This window comes from Drosophila virilis, chromosome X (assembly GCF_030788295.1).
Source record: "Drosophila virilis strain 15010-1051.87 chromosome X, Dvir_AGI_RSII-ME, whole genome shotgun sequence".
Lineage (NCBI taxonomy): Eukaryota > Metazoa > Arthropoda > Insecta > Diptera > Drosophilidae > Drosophila > Drosophila virilis.
Window position 1 is genome coordinate 26,029,944 of NC_091543.1, and position 24,362 is coordinate 26,054,305.

General features: G+C 38.7%; 1 protein-coding gene across 1 annotated transcript in view; it reads left to right on the forward strand.

The window, feature by feature from the left end:
- The window catches only part of Cda4 (chitin deacetylase Cda4), a 46,507-nt gene extending 25,885 nt beyond the window's left edge, over positions 1–20,622 (forward strand). Inside the window, exons 6-8 of the mRNA XM_002055150.4 lie at positions 14,017–14,236; positions 15,740–16,125; positions 19,975–20,622. Coding sequence (XP_002055186.1) covers positions 14,017–14,236; positions 15,740–16,125; positions 19,975–20,314 — 946 coding nt within the window. The 3' untranslated portion in view covers positions 20,315–20,622. The remainder of the gene's footprint in view (positions 1–14,016; positions 14,237–15,739; positions 16,126–19,974) is intronic.
- Positions 20,623–24,362: the final 3,740 nt, after the last annotated feature.

Sequence of the window (24,362 nt, forward strand, 5' to 3'; positions counted from 1 at the left end):
GATAGCTTGTATATGTTTATGCACACATACACACAGTCACATGAACATTTTGGGCAAATCATTTTTATGCTTTTGCCTGAAAAATAAAAAGAGACACACTTATCATTCATTCCACTTTTAGCATTCGTTTCTTTTTGTGGACTTGCAACAAAAAGCAGCAGCAGCAACGGCACATAAATAGTGGTAAACTGCAACAGTCGCACTCACAACTTGCCACAAGATGCAACCACCAACACCATCGTCGTTGCCGTCACCGCTGCCGCTGCCGTTGCCGCTGCTGCCGAGCTCTTTAGTGCGGAAATGATTTAATGCGCTTCGCAACTCTTCAGCTTATTTTGTTAAGATTTTTTGCCAGTGGCTGCGGGCATGATGATGATGATTTTGATTTGGCATGCAGAGTTTCCAGTTTCCAGTCAGTTGCCATTCGCAGCGCCGCAAAGTATGCAGCGCCTTTTTGTTTACGGCTATTGAGGCAATTAGTTTCATCTGAAACCGTCTCCCACTTTCTATCTGCCTCTTAATATATATGTGTGTGTGTGTGCGAAACCAATAAAAAGCGACAAGAATTTATGTTGAACTATTTATGAATGACAACGACTTTTTTCAACTATTTCCTGCTTTAATAAAATTATATACAAGGCCTGCAGAGAAATAAAATAATTAAGATTAAATGAAATTGTTTGATAATGCCTATAACGTGTCTATTTATATGTAGAGCATCTAAAACTCTTATAGTTCAAATGGTTTGAACTTATTTTGATACCCTTATATCTTCATGGGTATTATAATTTTGTCATGTAATGTGTAAGGGGAGGAGACTTCTTCGACTCTATGCAGTATTTATTCTCTGAGTCATCAACAGACACTTATTGAAGTCTTTAAACAATCAACCAAGGACTTTGCACGAGTCTTTTCTTTTTGCTGCATTTCAAAGGTTTAATATTATTCTTGCATATGAGCAATATCTTAACAACATAAGATCACTATAGCATAAAAAATGAGTTCTTCTATGGAATACTTTTCTGTTTCTTAAGATTTCTGGATCAAACTTAGCCACTGGAACTCTTTACTATTTGCCTATCATTTGTTCAAAACTGCTTCCAATCGGTCTACTATATCACATGAGTCCTACGAGAACAATAAGTCGGAAATCGACTCAGCTTTTGCACAAAGGACGTATATCTACAAGGGTATTTATTTGATGCTTATTTGAAGCTGTACTTTGTTAAAAGCAAAGAAGTGCTTGATTATAGACAAAAAATTAGTATTAAATAAAATAAAGCTGTTGATTTTATTATTATTATTATCATTATTATTGATTCCCCTCTACAATTCAAATCTATACTAATCCGTTTTCAACCATAAACTCAACTGTGATTTACGCTTAGTTAGAATCTGTTTGGGCTTAAATGCTGGCCAACTGCTTAGAATATGCATTTGCAGTTGTCATCGCTGGCACGTTCGCAAAGAGAGACATGAGAACTGTGAACTGGGAGCTGAGAATTGAGAATTGAAAGCAGAAAACTGCGAGCTGTTTGCTATTTGTTCGCCAAAATGTCACTGATAACGAACTTTCTTGCCATTCGGCGCTGCGGCGGCTAAGGAAACAATCAGGCAATTGCCAGAGGACTTGTACACTTTTCGACTGCGGCTCTGACTAACAGACAGTTAGAGCATACACACACACACAAACACAAACACCCTCGCACACGCACACGCACACGCACATATAAATGCAGCGCAGATGGAGACAATTCTGTTCATTTGTATTTAGCTTTAGCAAACTGCAAATAAAAAACAAAAAAATAAAAAAAAAAAAAAAACGAAAACCCCAAGAAAAAATTAAGAACAATGTTGAGGCAAACTTTTTGCGCAGCATTTTAATTGCACGCAAAAACTTTTAACTAACTAACAAGCCACAAACTAGGCAACACCTCAGTGCACACACAGCCACTAACACACACGCGCACGCGTATATATATATATATACATACATATATATACTGCTGGCCAGGCACCAAGGCACAAGTCTAAACAAAAGCGACTCGGGCAAAATCTAATTTTCAAACATTTACGTTTTCATTTTACTTGTTAACAATATACTAAAAACTCGCTCCAGTCGCAAATCTTGAAGCCTCTTTCATTCAGCTGTCCTCCAGCGGGAGTTGTGACGGGGTGTGTGCATACATGTGTGTATGTGTGTGTGTGTGTGTTTGCAGTAGGTGTGATGTGCCCAAAGAGCGGATGCCAAGTGCTGGCAGACAGTTGCTGCATTTGCTGAATAAACATGAGCGACTTCTGTGGGCGCTTACACATAACCGCTTCCGTTTCCGTTTGAAATTGAGTCGCGTCCTTCAGCCTGGCGGCTAAGCGAATTTCCAGCATGCAAAACTTTTGTGTGCTCGGCCCCAGCCTGCTGCCTTGAGCGGCGTTTTTCCGTGCAGTTTATTGCCTGCGAACAATGCAACTGATTGCAAAATGAACAACAACAAAAAAAAACGAGAAAGTAAGGATATCTTTGTCAAGTCGACAATTTAATACCCTTGTAGACAATATTCTTACAGCATTGCAGATATGTGTGAGAATATTGAAACTCGTTAATGCTGAGTTTGATGAAAATATCTGAAAATATCCATTCCACTAGAACCTCTTCTGACCAATCGTTCCTATAGCAGGTATGTTATATTTTATGTGTGTAAGCATAGTAAAACTTATAAATACCGAGCTAGGTAAGATATCTTGATAAAGTAAAAAGTGTTCCGTACAAGAATTGCTCCGATCCGACAAGTTCCTACTTTCCAAGACAATAGCCTTAGCTAGAGGCTCGTTTGAACAGAGACAGACAGATTTACAGACGGCTATATCAACTCGGCTGTTGACGCTGAACGAGAATATATCTACTTTATATATACTTCTATGCGTTACACATTACATGAGAAAATAATAGTACCCTCGTCTCGCTTTCTTTTTTTCTTTGGATGGAAAGTAACCCAAGTATCAATCAACAGACCAAATTGAATATGCTGAAAAAATCTAATCGGAAAATCGATTCTTATTGATCTTGTGTATAGTACATGTTACGTGCAATTGCACAAAAGCATCATACACTTTTATACATCAAAGGGTATTAAAAAAATAAAACCTTGGCGGCAGGTGAGAAATTGCATTTCTTTTGGCCCGAATTAAATCAAGTTAATTGATTAAGCTTGAGCATAGGGGCAGGGGATTAACCGCACATCCATTAGCATGGCGAAACGAAAGGCTTCAAATCATTTGTTTATTGCATATTTTATGCCTTAGCGAACTCCATAAAACACGCACAGCCCACAGCTTAACCTCATAGGCGTGGCTGTTTTGGCCACAGCTTGGGCCACTTTGTATGTGGTGTTAACCACAGGCCACAGGTCAGTCTGAGTGGCATTTGCTATGTGCGTGTGAGTGTGTGTGTCTCTGTTTGTGTGTTTGTGTCGCCTTTAAGATTACATTTCATTAGCTGCCTAACACCGCTTAACCTTATAATCCACAAAATACGCAACCAGAGCCGCAAGCAATTACATAACGACCTAGATGAACCAAACTTCACGGAACTTAGAACTGAACTGAGCTGCAGTGAACTGAACTGAACTGAACTGAACTGAGCTGTGGCACGCGTATTCAACACGTTGACATTTAAAATTTCTATAACGCTTGCATCTGGCCACAGCCTACACAACATCTAAAAGCCGTAACCAAAATCTGTTTAATATCCAAGTCATTCTCAAAATGGGCTTAGCAACTTTGCTGTGAGGCAGTGTGCCTCCGCCCAAGCGTCCAACTGGCCCCCGTCCTATTTTGCCCTGCCCACCTGTCTGCCCTCTCGCCTGGCCTGTCATAAGTAGCTGCAGGCACAACACACGCGCCTGCTGCCTGTTCAGAACTTTTTGTAGCTTTGTAGCATACACACACACACACACACACACACATTTAGCGACCTGCTGCACGGCATCTTAACAAAAGTTAATTTTTATTTTCATCTACGCCCCTGACGCTTGATGTTAATATCGCTCAACAGCGGCTGGCCAGCAACAGCCTAACTAACGCAGTGGCCGCACAGCCCGCGTTCTGGCTTCAAATCCGCAAGTCTATGGGAAAACTAGATGCTCTACTCAGTTAACATTAGCGCACAGTGTAGAAAATAGTTGTTGTATGATGCAAAAGCTAGCGACGCGTTATAGCTAAGTTATCGAAATGTTGATTATTATTAAACTACAAAGCGGACTTAAGGAGAGCTGGTTCGAGCACGGAATATCGATTTATTTCTTAACATGAACCGAACCTTAATCCAAACCAAAAATGATTTCATCTTAAATTAAAATCCTTTGACTTATGTAGACTGGGCCCCAAAGCATAAATAGCTTGCGCCCCATCCATTCGATTTATCTAAATAATATTCTAATATTCTTATTCTTCTGCTTCGTTTCCATTGATCATTTTGCAATTACAATTATCACTTAATCTTGCCCCACTGTGCTGAGCACAGCTCTGATTTCGGTGGCCCGGATCTACCTTGACTGCGTCGCGCTGGTAGGCAGATTTCCACTTCTAACAGCCACCACGCAAAGTCTGTCAGCGACAGACACATTGCCGTTTTTAATGCTAATACTGCCCGCCAGTTTTAGCTTTAAACTTTTTAAATGACCCGAACAACTTTTGAGCAGCTGTCTGGCCAAAAACCCAAGCCGAGACCTCTCCAACGCCAGCCCCAGGCCCACAAATGCTTTAGCGAAATTTTCATGCCACCAACAACAAGAAGCAGTAAGAAGAAGTAGAACAACAACAACTAAAGCAGCGACGCGCCACGCGCCACGCATTGCAAGTTTTAAGTTTCCATCAAGAGGCAGCTGTAAAGAAGTTGCTCGCAACGCAACCAAGCTGCATCTACAAGTAAATGCCGCTGCATAACTTTTCATTGTCATTTATGCATATTTTTGCTTTAATTTGCTTAAACTGTTTTCTTTTACAGTGCCTATCTTCCCCCTGCTACCTCTTTCTCTCTCTATCTCTTTCTCTCGGTCTCTCTCGCTCTCGCTAACAATGTCGTTTTCCATTTCTCGAGTGGCGCACATTGCGTATACGCAATATACTTAATTGCCACACGATATTCGCTCTAGGGATAGACCCCGCAAGTTGCTTGCAACTTGCCACAATTTGAAGGGAGTTCCCTTGGCTGCAGATCTAAATTGTAATCATAAAACATATTCCTCGCTAAAATTGATCGCATTTTAAATGTGCAGAGTAAAATATAAGATTACGAAATTGAATCATTTTTATTTTTGTCACACAGCACTTGGGTCATTTTGACTTTGAAGAGTGCGCCGTGATTTGCTTTAAGCTAACGACTAACTTGAAGCTTCCACTTGCAACTCAATATCTCTTTATCAATCCAATTAAATGTACCATTTTAGTGTAATTGCTGAGTTTTCTACACAATTTGGTTTGGTATACAAAACGTACTAAAATTTTGTTGCAAAGTAGCCGTAACATTAATATCCGAATTCTCAAATTTCAAGCACTATGTGTATGCGAGTGTGTGAGTGTCGGTGTGTGCGAGTGTGTGAGTGTCGGTGTGTGTGTGTGTATCTGTGTGTACAAAACACTGCGAGTGTGTGTTAAAGTGTTTTTGTGTGTTGCGTTTTCATCTCCTGCCTGTTTTGGCCGTTTTCGTTTTTTTATACATTTTTCTCCTGCAAATTGTTGATGAAGGCATTGATGTTGCTGTTACTGTTGCTGCTACAGCAATTGTTGTAGTTGTTGTTGTCATTGTTGTTGTTGCTATTCCTGTTACTGCAATAGCTGTTGTCGACAATGATGATGAGGCTTGGGCCTGGCCTGATCTGGCTTTGGCCTGCAGCCGACGCCCTGATGAGGATGATGATGATGATGACAATGTCGTTGATGCGAAATAAAGATAACGACAACGTTGACAATGACTATGACAACAACCCAACGACACTTTAACAGCCCTTGCAGGTGCCCCATTTCTGCAATTTGTGCGCCTGTATGTGTGTATTCGTTTGTGAGTGTCTGCCTGTGTGCGTGTGTGTGCGTCTAGTATATTGCGCATGGGCCAGAGTGTAAATTAGATTTATGCATATATTTGTAATTTGACATTTTTTACAACAGTAAACATTAAACTCGAGTTTCGAGAAAAGCGGCAAACCGATTTTGAAACGAAACGTTTTCAGCCCAAAATGCCATGAACCGAAACTTAACCCGTTTTTCCGGAATCTAAACCTAATTTTTTAACAATCGAATTCAACTATTGAACCAAGTCTCGATAAATACCCTGAGCTCATAGCTGTGAAAAGCCAGTTTCGAGAAAATCAAGCCCACAATCTGCCTAAATTTGTAGAGCATTTGTAAGTCGCAGCAACACTCTCATTCTTTTTATGTACTTGTATGTATACATGTATATTTTGAGTAGCTGGCCAGGAGAGAAACTCACGACGTACCTAACCACGCTGCACTAGACCTTGTTTTTTACCAAGTGTGCGCCCTTGCATGTGTGTGTCGGTATATGTGTGTGCGGGGGTGTGCTTGTGTGTGTGTGTGTGCTATGTGGCTGCATGTACTTTCTGTTTTTAGTTGTCTACTTTTATTAGTCGTTCTTGTAATAACTACTGCACCCAGCTAAGCACGCAAAACAACAACAAGCAGACCAACTGTTCGCCCATCAGCCCACACTCAATACTGTCGAGCTGTTGTTGTTGTTGTTTTTATTGCCTAACTGGTGTTGATAACAACGATGATCATGGCCCAGCAGTTGAGCGGAGCCAAGCCAAGTCAAACCAAGCCCAGGCAAGGCAAGGCAAGGCAGGCCGAGGCCAGCAAGCTAGCCATAACTTTTCCATGTGAACACTTTTTCTTCTCATTTTCTTTTGTAATTTCACTTTTGACTTTGTTTTTTTGTTCTTCATTTTTTTTCTTCTTTGCTTTCTTTAGCTTGTTTCTCTAGCAATTTACCTTATGCGTGTGCGGCTCTCTCGAAAAGCTTTATTGAAAACGAGACCTGAGCTGCAGCCGCCCGTTGTTTTGGGGGGCGTTTGTATTTTTTTTTATATATGTATATACATATATAAATGTGATTTTATGCCTGCTGCAAGCTGAAGCAAGCTCGTTAGGCACATGGGCAGACCAAACATGCACACACACACACAAGCACACCCACGCACTCACACACACACACACTTCTGTACGCACAATATGGTGCATGCAAATTAAGTTAGTTTTTGGTGCAAGGCATAATAAAAACAAAAGCCCATTGCTACGAAAAATGTGTCCAGCTCGCTGAGTGGTCAGGCAAAGGGAGAAGGAAAGAGTATTGGATAAACTGCAGCAGCAACAGTAACAGAAGTAACAACAACAAGCTGCGTTAGGGGCGGGGCAGGAACCTGTAGATTTGGCTTTTAAAAGCACATTAAAAGAAATTGCTGCATGCGAACATTGCACCCATTTTGGGCCCAGGGCTGAGCCGCAGTAAGCCGGCAACTGCCAGGAACAAATTGAAGAAAAATATGCATATGTGTGTATGTGTGCACCAGAGTCTGCGTGGGTGTGTGTGTGTGCGTTTGTATGTGTATGAAATAGAAACAAGCAAATAGAAAGCAGCGAGGGGCTGCAAAGCAAAAAGTGAACTATGCGTGGGTCGTTAATAAAGTTGACAAAACAAACGCAATAAAGTGTTTATAATACTTTATAATAAGAATAAGTTATGATAGCTACATGTTTGAGTTGTTATTAATTGCAATTATTTCGCTTTGCAATCGATTCACGTGATAAATATGCACACGAACTAAAAAATAATTGCCACGCTAACAATAAGAATAGAATATGTTTTTCCCATAAATAAATTTCGATTGCTTGCTTTAAACAACAAAAGCTTTGAAACGTAGTCGGAAACTTGAAATATTTTAAGCACAACCATGTTACGGCACGAATTATTTAGATTAAAATAAAAAATATCGTAAAAAAAAAACATTAAATATAAATATACCAATATGCTATTCCCATTATTAATTTGATATTTACTTTTGATTGTTATGCAGTAGTTTTGTGAAATATTTTCAATATAATATTTGATTGCTGGTAAATTCCAAAAGACTTTTCGCTTGGCCCTCAAGCAGCTGGCGGCTCAGCATTTTGGGGCACAAACGTTATTCATTTATTCACTATATCTACGTGCATATTTGCTCAGACATGTGTGTGTGTGTGTGTATGTGTGTGAAAGCCCCTGCTTCTGCTGTATGTGTGTGTGTGTGTATGTGGGTGTGTGCGTGTGCTGCTCAATGCTAACAATTTCTAATCGTTGAGATTACATGTGTTTCTCCCTTTTTAAATGCACATTGCACTTGTTAGCAGCCGCAGCAGGGCAGAGGCCAAACCACTCAACATACAACCCCCACCGCCACCCCTCCTCCCCCCCACACACACGCACACAGACACACACTACCACATAAGAAAAAGACAGCAAGTAAATGTGTGTGTGTGGGTCTGCTGTTGTATGGGCTATTAAAGAAAAACGAGTTGAGTGCGGCTCCAAATTTAAGAAGACAAAAAAATGATAAAAAAGAACCCAAAATAGAAAACCAAAAGCCGCTGTAAATGGGTATACACAGCCGAGTGGGCGTGGCTCGTTTGGCATTTTGTCCGGTGCAACGTTGCGTATGAGCATTGTCATAAACAATGGGCGCAGGAACGAGGGCCAGTGCCGAGGCCAGACCTCGGTTGCCTGACGCAAACTGCATTTGTCTCTTGACACTCGCGACAAGGCCAAAAGGAAATTCATCAAATGTCACAGTGTGTGTCAGTGTGTGTGTGTGTGTGTGTCTAGCATATCCATGTAGCCATGTTTCGTCAGTTATTTTGAGCACTTGCTTTGCATCTTCTGCTGTGTGTTTGCGGCGTGCACAGTGTTAATTGCTGCCAACATTTTGTGCCCCAGCTCAGGAGCTCACCTACGCTCCACGCCCACGGATAACTAAGAAAAAGGGTAGTATTGCACCGCCCCTCCCTGCCCCAGCTCGCCCCTTCTCGACCACGCCACAGTGTTGACTGCTGCACGTTCCTTTTGTTTTCTCAGCGTCTTTCGGCCTTGACTACAAGTACAGCTTTTGGTTGTAGTTATAGCCCAGCTCAGTTCTCGTCCAGCTGTTTGTCTAACAATTGAAATGTCATGCAATAAATCTACCTAACACACCCACACAAACACACGCACGCACACATGAGCAGCGCTTATTGTCGACACCAAGCTGCCCCTCTTAAGTGTGTGTGTGTGTGTTCTCTGCCTGTGCCTGGGCCTGGGCCTGGGCCTGGGCCTGGGCCTGTGCCTGAGCATTTCAACAACTTTTCACATTTCCACATTTTTGCATGAACTTTTTGACGATGTCAGATAGTAGTTTGTGCCCGCTATTGTCGAGGCCTCCACCGCATGCAAGTGGATGCATGTGTGTGTATGTGTGGGTGTGTGTGTGGGCGTGTCACCGCCTTGGGTACGTCATTCTATAGGCTAAAGTGCGTCAGCATAGCATTCATTATTTTTACTTTGCGTTTTTCCTGCTGTTGTTTTATTTTTTATATTTTCGTATTCGTTTTCGTTTTCGTTTTGAGCCACTGCAGAGCCCAAAACTTTGACTTAAGGGCGTAATTTCATTGCGAAATATTTGCGCAGTTTGTTTGCACAGAACTGAAGCACGCCCACATACACACAGAGGGTGTGTGAGGGACACACATGCACAAACGCGCAGGGCGATGATGGCAGTCAGATTCCTGCAGCCAGACACCGACTCCGACCCCGCTCTCGACTGAGTGAAATGTTTAATAAATATACATGCAATTTTGTTGTTGTTTTACACATACATTCATAGTTAAATGCATATTCGTTATTCTCTTTTTGTTTTATTGCTGCATGCGAAACAAGCTAACAAAGAGCGACAGACAAAACACATTCATAATTTTATTTACATTTTTTCGTTGTTAAATTTTGTTTTAGTTTTATTTTGTGTTTTGCCCAAAAACTATTTGTGCACAGTAAATTTCTTGCCTACGTACTGCCCCGCCCTGCCAAGAAATGTATTTCACAAACAGACACACACGCACACACACACACATATGAGCAATTATGTTTGTTGCTTCTACTTCGCAAAACTGACGCATTTTAAACTACTACATACTTTCGGGCGCAACTTTACCTCTCTATGTTGTTGTTGTTGATGTTGTTGTTGCCGGAATGCCTTTTGAGGGCATTGTGCATAGCACATTCTTGTTAAGTAGAAGTAGAAGTAGAAGTAGAAGTAGAAGTAGAAGTAGAAGTAGAAGTAGAAGTAGGAAGTAGAAGTAGAAGTAAGTAGAAGTAGAAGTAGAAGTAGAAGTAGAGTAGAATTAGAGTAGAAGTAGAAGTAGAAGTAGAAAGTAGGAAGTAGAAGTAGTAAGAGTAGAAGTATAGAAGTAGAGTAGAAGTAGAAGTAGAAGTAGAAGTCGAAGTAGAAGTAGAAGTAGACGTAGAAGTAGAAGTAGAAGTAGAAGTAGAAGTAGAAGTAGAAGTAGAAGTAGAAGTAGAAGTAGAAGTAGAAGTAGAAGTAGAAGTAGAAGTAGAAGTAGAAGTAGAAGTAGAAGTAGAAGTAGAAGTAGAAGTAGAAGTAGAAGTAGCAAGTAGAAGTAGAAGTAGAAGTAGAAGTAGAAGTAGAAGTAGAAGTAGAAGTAGAAGTAGAAGTAGAAGTAGAAGTAGAAGTAGAAGTAGAAGTAGAAGTAGAAGTAGAAGTAGAAGTAGAAGTAGAAGTAGAAGTAGAAGTAGAAGTAGACGTAGAAGTAGAAGTAGAAGTAAGTAGAAAGTAGAAGTAGACGTAGAAGAGAAGTAGAAGTAGAAGTAGAAGTAGAAGTAGAAGTAGATAGTAGAAGTAGAAGAGAAGTAGAAGTAGAAGTAGAAGAGAGTAGAAGTAGAAGTAGAAGTAGAAGTAGAAGTAGAAGTAGAAGTAGAAGTAGAAGTAGAAGTAGAAAGTAGAAGTAGAAGTAGAAGTAGAAGTAGAAGTAGAAGTAGAAAAGAAGTAGAAGTAGAAGTAGAAGTAGAAGTAGAAGTAGAAGTAGAAGTAGAAGTAGAAGTAGAAGTAGAGTAGAAGTAGAAGTAGAAGTAGAAGTAGAAGTAGAAGTAGAAGTAGAAGTAGAAGTAGAAGTAGAAGTAGAAGTAGAAGTAGAAGTAGAAAGTAGAAGTAGAGTAGAAGTAGAAGTAGAAGTAGAAGTAGAAGTAGAAGTAGAAGTAGAAGTCGAAGTAGAAGTAGAAGTAGAAGTAGAAGTAGAAGTAGAAGTAGAAGTAGAAGTAGAAGTAGAAGTAGAAGTAGAAGTAGAAGTAGAGTAGAAGTAGAAGTAGAAGTAGAAGTAGAAGTAGAAGTAGACGTAGAAGTAGAAGTAGAAGTAGAAGTAGAAGTAGAAGTAGAAGTAGAAGTAGAAGTAGAAGTAGAAGTAGAAGTAGAAGTAGAAGTAGAAGTAGAAGTAGAAGTAGAAGTAGAAGTAGAAGTAGAAGTAGAAGTAGAAGTAGAAGTAGAAGTAGAAGTAGAAGTAGAAGTAGAAGTAGAAGTAGAAGTAGAAGTAGAAGTAGAATAGAAGTAGAAGTAGAAGTAGAAGTAGAAGTAGAAGTAGAAGTAGAAGTAGAAGTCGAAGTAGAAGTAGAAGTAGAAGTAGAAGTAGAAGTAGAAGTAGAAGTAGAAGTAGAAGTAGAAGTAGAAGTAGAAGTAGAAGTAGAAGTAGAAGTAGAAGTAGAAGTAGAAGTAGAAGTAGAAGTAGAAGTAGAAGTAGAAGTAGAAGTAGAAGTAGAAAGTAGAAGTAGAAGTAGAAGTAGAAGTAGAAGTAGAAGTAGAAGTAGAAGTAGAAGTAGAAGTAGAAGTAGAAGTAGAAGTAGAAGTAGAAGTAGAAGTAGAAGTAGAATAGAAGTAGAAGTAGAAGTAGAAGAAGTAGAAGTAGAAGTAGAAGTAGAAGTAAGAAGTAGAAAGTAGAAGTAGAGTAGAAGTAGAAGTAGAAGTAGAAGTAGAAGTAGAAGTAGAAGTAGAAGTAGAAGTAGAAGTAGAAGTAGAAGTAGAAGTAGAGAAGTAGAAGTAGATAGAAGTAGAAGTAGAAGTAGAAGTAGAAGTAGAAGTAGAAGTAGAAGTAGAAGTAGAAGTAGAAGTAGAAGTAGAAGTAGAAGTAGAAGTAGAAGTAGAAGTAGAAGTAGAAGTAGAAGGAAGTAGAAGTAGAAGTAGAAGTAGAAGTAGAAGTAGAAGTAGAAGTAGAAGTAGAAGTAGAAGTAGAAGTAGAAGTAGAAGTAGAAGTAGAAGTAGAAGTAGAAGTAGAAGTAGAAGTAGAAGTAGAAGTAGAAGTAGAAGTAGAAGTAGAAGTAGAAGTAGAAGTAGAAGTAGAAGTAGAAGTAGAAGTAGAAGTAGAAGTAGAAGTAGAAGTAGAAGTAGAAGTAGAAGTAGAAGTAGAAGTAGAAGTGAGAAGTAGAAGTAGAAGTAGAAGTAGAGTAGAAGTAGAAGTAGAAGTAGAAGTAGAAGTAGAGTAGAAGTAGAAGTAGAAGTAGACGTAGAAGTAGAAGTAGAAGTAGAAGTAGAAGTAGAAGTAGAAGTAGAAGTCGAAGTAGAAGTAGAAGTAGAAGTAGATGTAGATGTAGATGTAGAAGTAGAAGTAGAAGTAGAAGTAGAAGTAGAAGTAGAAGTAGAAGTAGAAGTAAGAAGTAGAAGTAGAAGTAGAAGTAGAAGTAGAAGTAGAAGTAGAAAGTAGAAGTAGAAGTAAACGTTAAGTCGAGGTAGAAGTAAAAGAAGAAGTAGAGCTAGATCTGGATGTAGAAGAGAATACAAAGTGTGTACTTGCACTGATGGTATCAGCCTATTCGACGTTGTTCCAAGTGAATTCTAGAGAACACATTTTACAACTTTTTTTTATATTTTTTGTTTGTTTGTTCGTTCAAGTGTATATACTGCTTTCAACGCTTTGTGTTTTGTTTTGACGCTACAATTGTAAAATTTGTTTTAATTGGCAAAAGCTGAAGTGTGTGCCAGCCACATCCGTCAGTCGGCTTTGATATTCAACAAAAAAATTGCTTGCAGCAACTGCAACTGGGCAACTTTCTCTTTCTATCTGTCTTGCCTTTAGGGGTCTTTGTGTTTGTTCATCAAGTGTGCGCATTTTTATTAACATTGTGGGCAAAATTCCCTAATAAACAACAAACTTGTTGAAATGTTCAACTCGTGCAGATACCCATTACTCAGATTTAAAATAAATATAAAATAATTTAATTTATTTTTAATTTAAGTTAATTTAATTTTAATTCGTTTTGTTTATATATTTTTGCTGGGTGTACAAGAAACCACATGCCAAATATACTACACGCAGCCTTTAAGCCTTTTGTGATTAAGCAAATTTAGCAACTTTGGAAAGATGAGAATGTCTTTTTGCTATGCACATACCCACCCACCTTTTCTGCATAGGGTACAAAAAGCCAAAAACTTTAATAGACTACAAAAAAAATATACATATAGAGAATAGTTTAGTTTTCCCCCAACTTACGCATAGCTTTATGGCTGAGCTTTATAAATGCATTTGGCATTGTTAGAACTTCTATTTGCAGGCTGCTTAGCTTTGTATAGTTAAGCCACATTCAGGTGTTTCCAGTTCCGACTTCTGCTGAATTTGAATAAACTGTCAGTTCCATATAGAGACTGGCATTGCAAATTTTCAGCAACAAAAAAGTCTCCCTATATTTTGACGAAATGGGCATGAGCGAAATCTCTTTGTATTTTACTGTAGAGAAAGGTGTGTGAGTGTGTGTGTGTACTGTGTGTGTACAAAAGTTTATGATGACCTACTGATATACTGTTGACTCATTTAGCCATTGACCCTTCATTAAGCGCTGCTTTTGATGGTCTCGTATTTGATTTAATTGTTTGCCTTCTTTTGCTATCAGCACGAACATCACTTAATTGCTATTCACAATTCTCCTGTCTATTTGTTTTGCAGCAACTATCAACAGATCCAGCATCTGGGCTATGCCGGTCACGAAATCGCAACCGAGAGCATCTCACAGCAGCTGGGACTCCAGGACAAGGGCTACGAGGAGTGGGTCGGCGAAATGATTGGCATGCGTGAAATTCTGCGTCACTTTGCGAATGTGTCCGCGAACGATGTGGTTGGCATGCGTGCACCATTTCTCAAGCCTGGCCGCAATACTCAATACAAGGTGAGTGCATCTGTGTGCAAGTGTCCATCACACATGCACATACAAATACAAGAAATACAACCTCCAACCACAACACAAATGCACATAATTGATTGGCAATTATCAGCTGTATCATTAGAAACTCACCGAAGTGAATCTGAAAAGTACTGTTCGATGAGAACTCTAATGGTTATAGACAGCGCACATTTCATTAGTAAGCTTTCGAGTCTCATCTAGTTGGGGCTTAAATGAAACAAGACAAGTGGGAGACTCTAGTCGGGAGTTCCTGACTAGGGGATACCCTGAACCCTCTTCTATCAACACCAAAATGAAGCTTGCGCTACGCTTGTTTGCAAAAAAAATAAAGAGAACTATACAGCTCGAATTATGGTACTCTGTCTCTTAAAACCTAAAAGATTTGCTCGAAACGGGATTTCCATATAGATTCTTATCGATTGCTTATAAACGGGCCAAGTTATCGAATATCGGTAACAAGCTTGTACTGTACGTACAAAAGTCTCTAGCTCTAATAGGAGAAGAAGAACTATAAAAATAATATGCAAAACATATTTAAATCAAAAGTAATGCTGTGTAATACAAAAAACTATATGTAAAACAAAATAACGTTTCGATAAAAACAAAGAATAGTCGAGTTGATAGTATTAGCAGCGCAGTCTTGATATCGATAACCGATGGTCTTAATGCTTATCGATTATCGACGGCTCTACGCATCTCTATCGATTATCAATACTTTTACATCCTTAAACATCTTGACTGATTATCGCTTGTTTTCCACTTAAGGCTAAACTCCCAGTTATGCATGCATATTTAAACTCTCGTAATTATAAGAAATCTCAACAAAAAAAGAAATCCCGGACAGGTTCACAGCAGCAGCTGCTCATCCCAACACAGGCACAGAGTGTCTGCTTGACACGACAAGACGACACATTAATGTCACAACACAACGGTTCGCGTACACCACCCGCACCACTCACATCATCCACCACCAGTGGTAGCAGCCAGCGTTATCATTATCATCTCGTTAGTGCTCGCAGGCCGCAAATCTAGTCGTATTTAAAAACATATCAATATCAGATCACTTTGCAAACATAATGGGCTAAAATGTCTGTGATAAGCGTCACCTGATGGTCGCACGTTGGGCGATGGGCGATGAGAGGTGGGCGTGACCGTGTCAAAGCGCATTAAATTGCATGCGATAATATGTGTGTGTACAAAGTATATTATCTGTTGCATTGAGCTTGACAATAATGATGTTGATGAATGGGTAATGATATTGTCGCCGGAATGTGGGTTGGAATGTGGTCTGTTGACGCCCTCAATGGCTGAAATAATCAAGATACGCGAGCATAAAGAGCGCTTTATTATAATATCAACCAGGCATTTAAGATAGGAATCAGTTATTTTGCAATACGTTCTGTTGATACAGCGAATTGTGTGTGCATTGGTGTGAAATTTCAGCTTCTGTTTTATATAATATTATATTTTTTATACATAATCTTACAGGTTTTGGAAGATTTTGGCTACATTTACGATAGCTCCATAACTGTGCCACCAATTCCAGTGCCCGTCTGGCCGTACACGCTGGACTTTAAGATCTCGCACGAGTGCAAGAGCGGCACCTGCCCATCGCGCACCTTTCCGGGTGTGTGGGAGGTGCCATTGAATACCCATTATGTTGAGGGCTTCGAGGGCGGTCACTGCCCCTATATGGATCAGTGTGTGCTCCATAATTTGGACGAAAACGAGGTGTTCGAATGGCTGCAAGAGGACTTTTCGCGCTACTATGAACAGAATAAGGCACCCTACATGATGCCCTTCCATACAAACTGGTTCCAAACCAAGCCATTGGAAAATGGCTTGCACAAATTCTTAGACTGGGCGCTTGAATTGTAAGTAGAGCTTCAAATTTATAGTTAAGCAGATTAACTAGGTTTGTAAGTTGTTATTGGTGCTAACTTTCACTTCACATACTTGCTTGAAAATCAGACTCAATCTCATCTTTGGCTGTGCATGTTCGCGGAAGATTCCATATTATTTCTAAGCAGTTTAAAAGTTTCTTAATTCAATTCGTATATTATTGACTTCATTAGCTGGAAAAAAAAAACAACAACACGCATGTTGACCTTTTATTTCTAGGCATTTTCCTGAGAAAAGTTAGTGTTCAGCGATGAGCCTGGGCCGTGTTTTTCTTGGCCAAAATATGAGCTAAATTTAATTTTAAATGAAATCCAAAATCTTCTGCTATCCTGTGACAAGGAAAATTCCTGGAAAACAAAGAGCAGCAAGTTACTTTCGACGGTGTTTGGCTGTGCATTTCTGTGCCGTGCCATGGTAGACTTATCCCGTGCGTGTCTGAGAAAGTTAGTTTCGTGCTCGTGTTGGGCTGGGACGGTTTACTTCCATCTCTACTCGTGTGCAATTTTGTTATCTACGCACGAGGCTTTCAATTTTTCATAAATGTATATCTCGGCTCTGGCTTTTTGTTGTTGGTGTTTTCTTAATTGAAAGCCAACTTCGGCAGGCACATGCACATGCACACGCACACACAAACACATGGGCAGCTGGCGTTTCCTGCAGTGCGCTTCCGATTGCCGCTGGCAAGTTTTATATTCAATTAAAAGAAAGCAACAAAAAAAAAAAAACGAGAAAATCGAGAGATGTGAAACAAAACGAGTAGATGAAAAACGCAAAGGCAACAGCAGCAGCATCCCCACCAACAACAACAAAAACAACAACAACAACAACAACACCAACAACAACAAGAGTAACAGCAACAACAATATTGGCAATTGCTATAAAAATTGCTTGAACAAGCGGCATATGCTGCTACTCCATGGCGCCCAATGGAGGAGGGCACATGTTGCCGGCCACCGTGATGGGACCCGACACGGACAGCGGTCGCGTGGATCTGGAACAGGTTGATGCGACGTCCGCGCAGCAGCCAGCATACCAATAGCACTGGCAGTCACTCAACCATATGCACAACTCTCGACGGTATCCCGAATCTCAGCCAATGCCCAACAATGGCGACGCTGTGGTCAGCAGAAAAAAACAGAAAAGGAAAAAAGCGCAGCCAGAGACCAGGAGAGCAAAAAAAAATTGCACGTTTTAATGAGAAAAGTTTAATTTTGTTAAACTTTCATTTTGAAAAATATCTGCGCAGGCACAGCAACGGCGACAGCGACAGCGGCAGCAGCAGATCGAGCTCAGAGCTCTCAGGGCTCTGGGCACAGCGAGGAGCTGGCAAAGAAAACAATCAGCAGGACGGTGCAAAGCGAGCAAAGGCAAGGGAAAGTTGGGCAAAGCGGGGCAAAGCGCTGGGCCGTAGCTAACTAAAAACCATGTTAAAACGCACAAAAACAACATGAGAGCCAGCCAAGAGAGAGAGAGAGACACACTGTAACACAGCGTGGCTGGAAGGGATGAGGTTCAGGTTAAGGGAGATTGCGGCATCAAAGTGCCAACAGCGTGTACTATGGCGGGAGGAAGCACAAAACTTCCATAATGAAGTTATGTGCTGATAGCATCGCACTTTGTCAGCATTGCCCCACGCATATTCAGTCGGGTAACCTCGCATCGGGTCGCCTCAAAATGAAAATCAAAATGAAAATGAAAATGAAAATGGCGCATGAGCCACTCACTGAACCACTGGCCGGCCATCAAGCGTGGAACATCATAATTCTCATTTTATATCCGCATTATTTTTTATGTAATTTTTAATGAAATCAAAATACATGCTCCCATAATTTCAAACCTAATTGAGCTACGAAAGTACTTTCCACATACCACAGGGAATATTCGAAATATTTACTTCACATACGCACTTAAAGCGTCTGTCAGAGAATAGATATATTGGAGCAGGACAACGAAGAGGAAAGCAACATTTCGCGTTATACAACAATATACTTTGAACAACGCGAATCGACTCAGAGCCACGCTTTTCTAATGACCCATTTCACATAAAAGGATATGCAAGTCCATAATTTATATAAAGCATATGTGATCCGATTCTAAACAGAAACTTTAAATGAACGGATATGAAAATCAATACGGTATATGATCAGATGAGATATGTTACTTGATACTCTCAATAAAACGGATGAGATCCGGTTCGAACGAAGGTAATTGTTCAAATTGTGCCAATCTGAAAACCAAGCCGAACCATTAATTTTTCAGAAATGGTTTGATTCAAAATATAAAGAAAGCAAGCAAGTTTTGGCCCAGTATTAAGCATATGATCATTTTGGTTAGAGTTCAAATGAAGCCCGCATCTTATATAATTTATATATATTATAATTTAATTGAATTGTTACCCTAAAACATTGAAAAGTGTATGGCAGGCCAAGGCTTGAAGGAAAGCCTAGATCCCAGAATGTGGAAAGCAATCTTCGTGAACGGACCCAAAGAAGTTGATTTGAACCGTGATTCGAACCATCAACAATTTTTCTTGGGCAAGCCGATGATTAATCTTAGTTTCAGGGCAATGAGTAACCCAATTAACAAGAAAAGTGAAAAATGTACGCAAAGAAGACTTAATGGAATTTATATCTCGTTCCAGTTAAATCCCTTGCAAAGTTTATGTCCGCTGACAAGAAATCAAGAAAAAATACGCTCTATTTCTGAAGCATAGTTAAATATTCAGCAGTTGCATTAACATTCTGATAAGCTTTAATAGCTAGAAGAGTTTTAAGAAATATAAGAACGAGAACTCGCGTGTTTCTGAACTCATGCAGATAAATGTAGACAAACATAAGGTTAAAGCAACTTGACTAATCGGTTTTTCTAGGTGGCAAAGAAAACAAAGCAACATACTATTTGAAGTGAATTAAAGTTGCAACTCGAATCATTTGGCTGTGGCATGAAGGGAACGAGACGATGAACCGACATTGCGCATTCAGTTCTGGCATATGAGTCGAACTCTTTCACACTCGCGTTCGCTAACTCTCTCAATATCTCATCTGCATGTTGTTAAACTAAGACAGAAGTTGGTCGTATGCAGTTGGCTGCCATTATGATCGGACTCGGACCATATGCAGGTGTGGTCCAGGTGTGTGTGCGCGCCAATTGCGCTAAAAGAGATTGAATGCTAAATCGGGTCTGGGGCGAAACTAAGCGGGTTGAGCTGAAGCTAAACTGAATAGCAGCTGCTGCAAAACTATTTCTCGCACAATTGTGCGAAGTTTTTAATTAGTGTGAATGACTTTCAACATTGAGCTGGTGTCGACGCTCACAGCTGTAGATGTGGCAGAAAGCCGGAGCAGGAAGCCGGCAGCCAGTGGCAGGCGTTTTACTGTTTGCATGAGATGCTTGAAAATGCGTGCCAGAATGATGAAACGCCTCCTGGACTGCAAACAGCCGAGTGGGAGAATTGGACAAAAAGAGTGGGACAGCGACAAAGAGGTTTGGGTCCAGAGCAAAAGAATGCTGTAAAGTTTTCTTTTGCCTTGACTCGCTTGTTGATGTTGGTACATCCGTTTGTCAGACACCTGTGAGCGACCATTTTGTGCGAATGGAAAGCTGTGTATATGTACTATGGTCGATTCCAAGCTGTATCGGCCTTAAGTTGGGATTATACTAATTTCTAGAAATTGTTTGAGTAATGTTCTGTTATCACTCTCACAATTAGTTAATAACTAAAATGACGATTTAATCTTATAATAGTTATCGTTTATTTTATCAATATAGAAATGAGACTGTGATTAATGAATTGTTCGATTTGCATTTACTCTGATTTACAGACCCGACGTCTACATACTGACCGTCACCCAAATGCTGCAGTATATGACTGATCCCAAGGAGCTGCGCGATGTAAGTCAAATCGAGTCCTGGAAGTGTGACAAAAATATTGCCGTCGCGCCCAAGCCCTGCAACATTTGGCAAACGTGTGCGCTGCCATTCAAGATACCTGAGCAAAATCTGACAGATACTCGCTACATGGAGACGTGCCGCGAGTGCCCCAATGTTTATCCATGGCTGGGCGATGCCGCCGGTACGGGCATCTCCGGGCGTGACAATTACATTTTCTCGAGTCCCAACAACGAGGCGCCCGAGGGGGATGATGCTGCCAAGAGAAAGTAGAGCGTTTTGTGAACGCCTTTGTCTACATGTACCCTCCTAACCTTTTTCCACTCTATTCTTTATTTGCACTTTTCCATGTTTTCGTTCCTTTTTTTTTTTTGTTTTTGTCCTTGTCATTTGTTCTATGCTTTATTTAATTTCTTGCACAAATGCACGTCATGATGATGCAATAATGAGCAATCCCTATATTTGCTTTTTTATTATTACATTTTTTTTTTTTTTTTTTTTGTGTGCTTCCTTTCATTTCTTCTACTTTTGTAGCCGGTAAGCAAAATTGTATCAAATTGTTCTTAGCTCTAATATATATATTCTTTGTATTAATAAATACACACAAATTTTTTTAACATGCTGTCTTTTTATATGGTAAAACTACCTGATCGGGTGGAATATCAATAGATATATAAACTCGATACAAGAAAGTCGACTACTTCGAATATCGATATTGAAATTATAATTTTAGCATCTAGAACCGTTTGATAGCTTTATTGTTTTTTTAATATGTGTTTACCGACATTGAGGTTACATTCAAAAATGTGTAATCGAAATTTCGATAATGTCATCGATAATTTAACATCACCAGCATTATTCTACATAGCAAGTCAAATGCAGCAGCAAAAGTGCATTCATCATTTGACACAGCAAGCCAGCCAAATATATCGCAATCTCCAACTTTTGCCAGCGAAATCAACTATGACCATGTATTTAAAACCGAAATTAGACGCGACGGCACCGAGAGCAGCGCCCAAAGGTCGGCGGGTAACAAAAAAAAAAGAGAGAAAATAGCAAATAAAAAATTTCCGACAAAACTTTTACAATTCCAACCAGGGGAAAAACACGTGCAAGGCCTCAAAGGAAAGATGCGATGAGGATGATGAGGGCGACATCGCAGGTGAGCATGTCACACCGCATCGGCACCACAATGCACCACCCACCCACACACACACACACACAAAGAACCAGGCGGAAAGCTTAAAGAGCTACAAACAGTGTTTGTTATACCCTGTACGCAAGGTACACGTGCACACAACTATTTAGTTTTCTTGATATTTTGCAGGATAGGATTGTGTACGTAAGCGAACCCAAACATATTTTATTATTTAGAAGTATTTGTAAGAACGCAGTTTTAAAAAAGTAGTAAAAATTGTCTGCAAGACATTGGCTCCCTGCTTCATTTCAATAACAATAATATATCAGGCAATATAAAAAGCAGAAATAAAAATAATGTTGGCATATTATCAAAATTTTTCAGGGACACTTTAAAAATGATAAATGGCAATTTTTCTCTTTCTGACAAACATATTTTTGCTAAACTACCTATTAAAAGAATATAACATTAAGTACGAATACACAGATGTGGTTCCTGGTCTTAGTAATATACCCTAGGACTAGAGGGCAACTCACAGTTGAGCAGCATTGCGTTAGTAATAAAACGTCCACGATGTGCGTTCAGTTCGTTTTGCAAAAGTTTTGTTTTTTTGAAACGAAACTACAAACACAAGCAAACACGCGCATTCCACATACTCAAACACACCCATGCATACACACATATAAAAATGGGACATGAAAGCTCATTCATTGCGCTGCTGTTAGCTAAGAGCAAGTGATTGTGTGTGTGCGTGTATGTATGTCTGTGTATTTGGCTGTGTCTGTGTTAGTGCGTGTTTTTTCGCCAACTTCAGCTCAAAATGAATGAATAAAGTTAGTCGGACAAATTGCATTTTCCGAAAATATTATCCCAAACAAGTAATTGAAAATTTGTTGGTCATATTTATGCCCGTATCGGACCTTCAAGCTCTTTTATTTCGGAACAGCTCAAATTGCCAGTTTAAAAAGGAAGCAAGCCGATAAAAAGCGAAGAAATATAAATATAGATATAGATATAGATATAGATATAGATGTAGATATAGATATAGATATAGATATAGATATAGATATAGATATAGATATAGATATAGATATAGATATAGATATAGATATAGATATAGATATAGATATAGATATAGATATAGATATAGATATAGATTAGATATAGATATAGATATAGATATAGATATAGATATAGATATAGATATAGATATAGATATAGATATAGATATAGATATAGATATAGATATAGATATAGATATAGATATAGATATAGATATAGATATAGATATAGATATAGATATAGATATAGATATAGATATAGATATAGATATAGATATAGATATAGATATAGATATAGATATAGATATAGATATAGATATAGATATAGATATAGATATAGATATAGATATAGATATAGATATAGATATAGATATAGATATAGATATAGATATAGATATAGATATAGATATAGATATAGATATAGATATAGATATAGATATAGATATAGATATAGATATAGATAGATATAGATATAGATATAGATATAGATATAGATATAGATATAGATATAGATATAGATATAGATATAGATATAGATATAGATATAGATATAGATATAGATATAGATATAGATATAGATATAGATATAGATATAGATATAGATATAGATATAGATATAGATATAGATATAGATATAGATATAGATATAGATATAGATATAGATATAGATATAGATATAGATATAGATATAGATATAGATATAGATATAGATATAGATATAGATATAGATATAGATATAGATATAGATATAGATATAGATATAGATATAGATAGATATAGATATAGATATAGATATAGATATAGATATAGATATAGATATAGATATAGATATAGATATAGATATAGATATAGATATAGATATAGATATAGATATAGATATAGATATAGATATAGATATAGATATAGATATAGATATAGATATAGATATAGATATAGATATAGATATAGATATAGATATAGATATAGATATAGATATAGATATAGATATAGATATAGATATAGATATAGATATAGATATAGATATAGATATAGATATAGATATAGATATAGATATAGATATAGATATAGATATAGATATAGATATAGATATAGATATAGATATAGATATAGATATAGATATAGATATAGATATAGATATAGATATAGATATAGATATAGATATAGATATAGATATAGATATAGATATAGATATAGATATAGATATAGATATATATAGATATAGATATAGATATAGATATAGATATAGATATAGATATAGATATAGATATAGATATAGATATACATTTTTTTTTTTGCTTCAGATTTTTTACAGTAAGCGGGTGAAAAGGGAAATTTAATTGCGTTCAAATGTGACTGGCAAAAGGACAGAACATAAACGCGTCTTCTTCTACGCCGCAATGTCACGTGCGAGTGGGTGTGGCAAAGTGGGTTAATTGTTAAGCGGCGTGTGACTTTTTAAGCCACAACTCTCAAACCACTCGTCAAGACACACACACATACACACACGCACGCCCCTGTCCGCACACACACACACACATATTCGCACATGCGACAAAAAAGTAATACGAATATGATGTCAAGAGCGTAATTATTGAATTACTTTGTGTGTGCACGCACACACACACATCCACTCAGCTCTGACTCGTAAAAAAGTAAAGGTGGCGCATGTACGTGGTAATATTATGCAATATAAAGTGGCAACTTGTAAATGTGTAAAATGTCAGTTACAACTGAAGGGGGGCGAAACAGCGCGGTGTGGCGGCGAGTGGCCCGTGTCAGTTGGCAACAAAAACCAAAACAAAACTACAACAACAACAGCAACAGGCAACAGGCAACAACAGTTGCAATAAGAAGATACATAAAAAAAGGCACCTATGTGTGTCCAACATGCTGCGAGTGGCAGCAACCAACAAGGGGCAGCAGCATCCGCAGCAGCGCCAACTGTAATGCTAACTGGCAACGCACGGCACGTTCACGGGCAACAGAGACACACACACTTACACACACACCTATGCCCACACACATTCACATAGATACACTCGCCTTCGCTTATGCGGTTGAAATAGTGGCAAAAGTAGTAGCCAACACACATACAAAGCCCGACTATAATTACCCTGTTAAA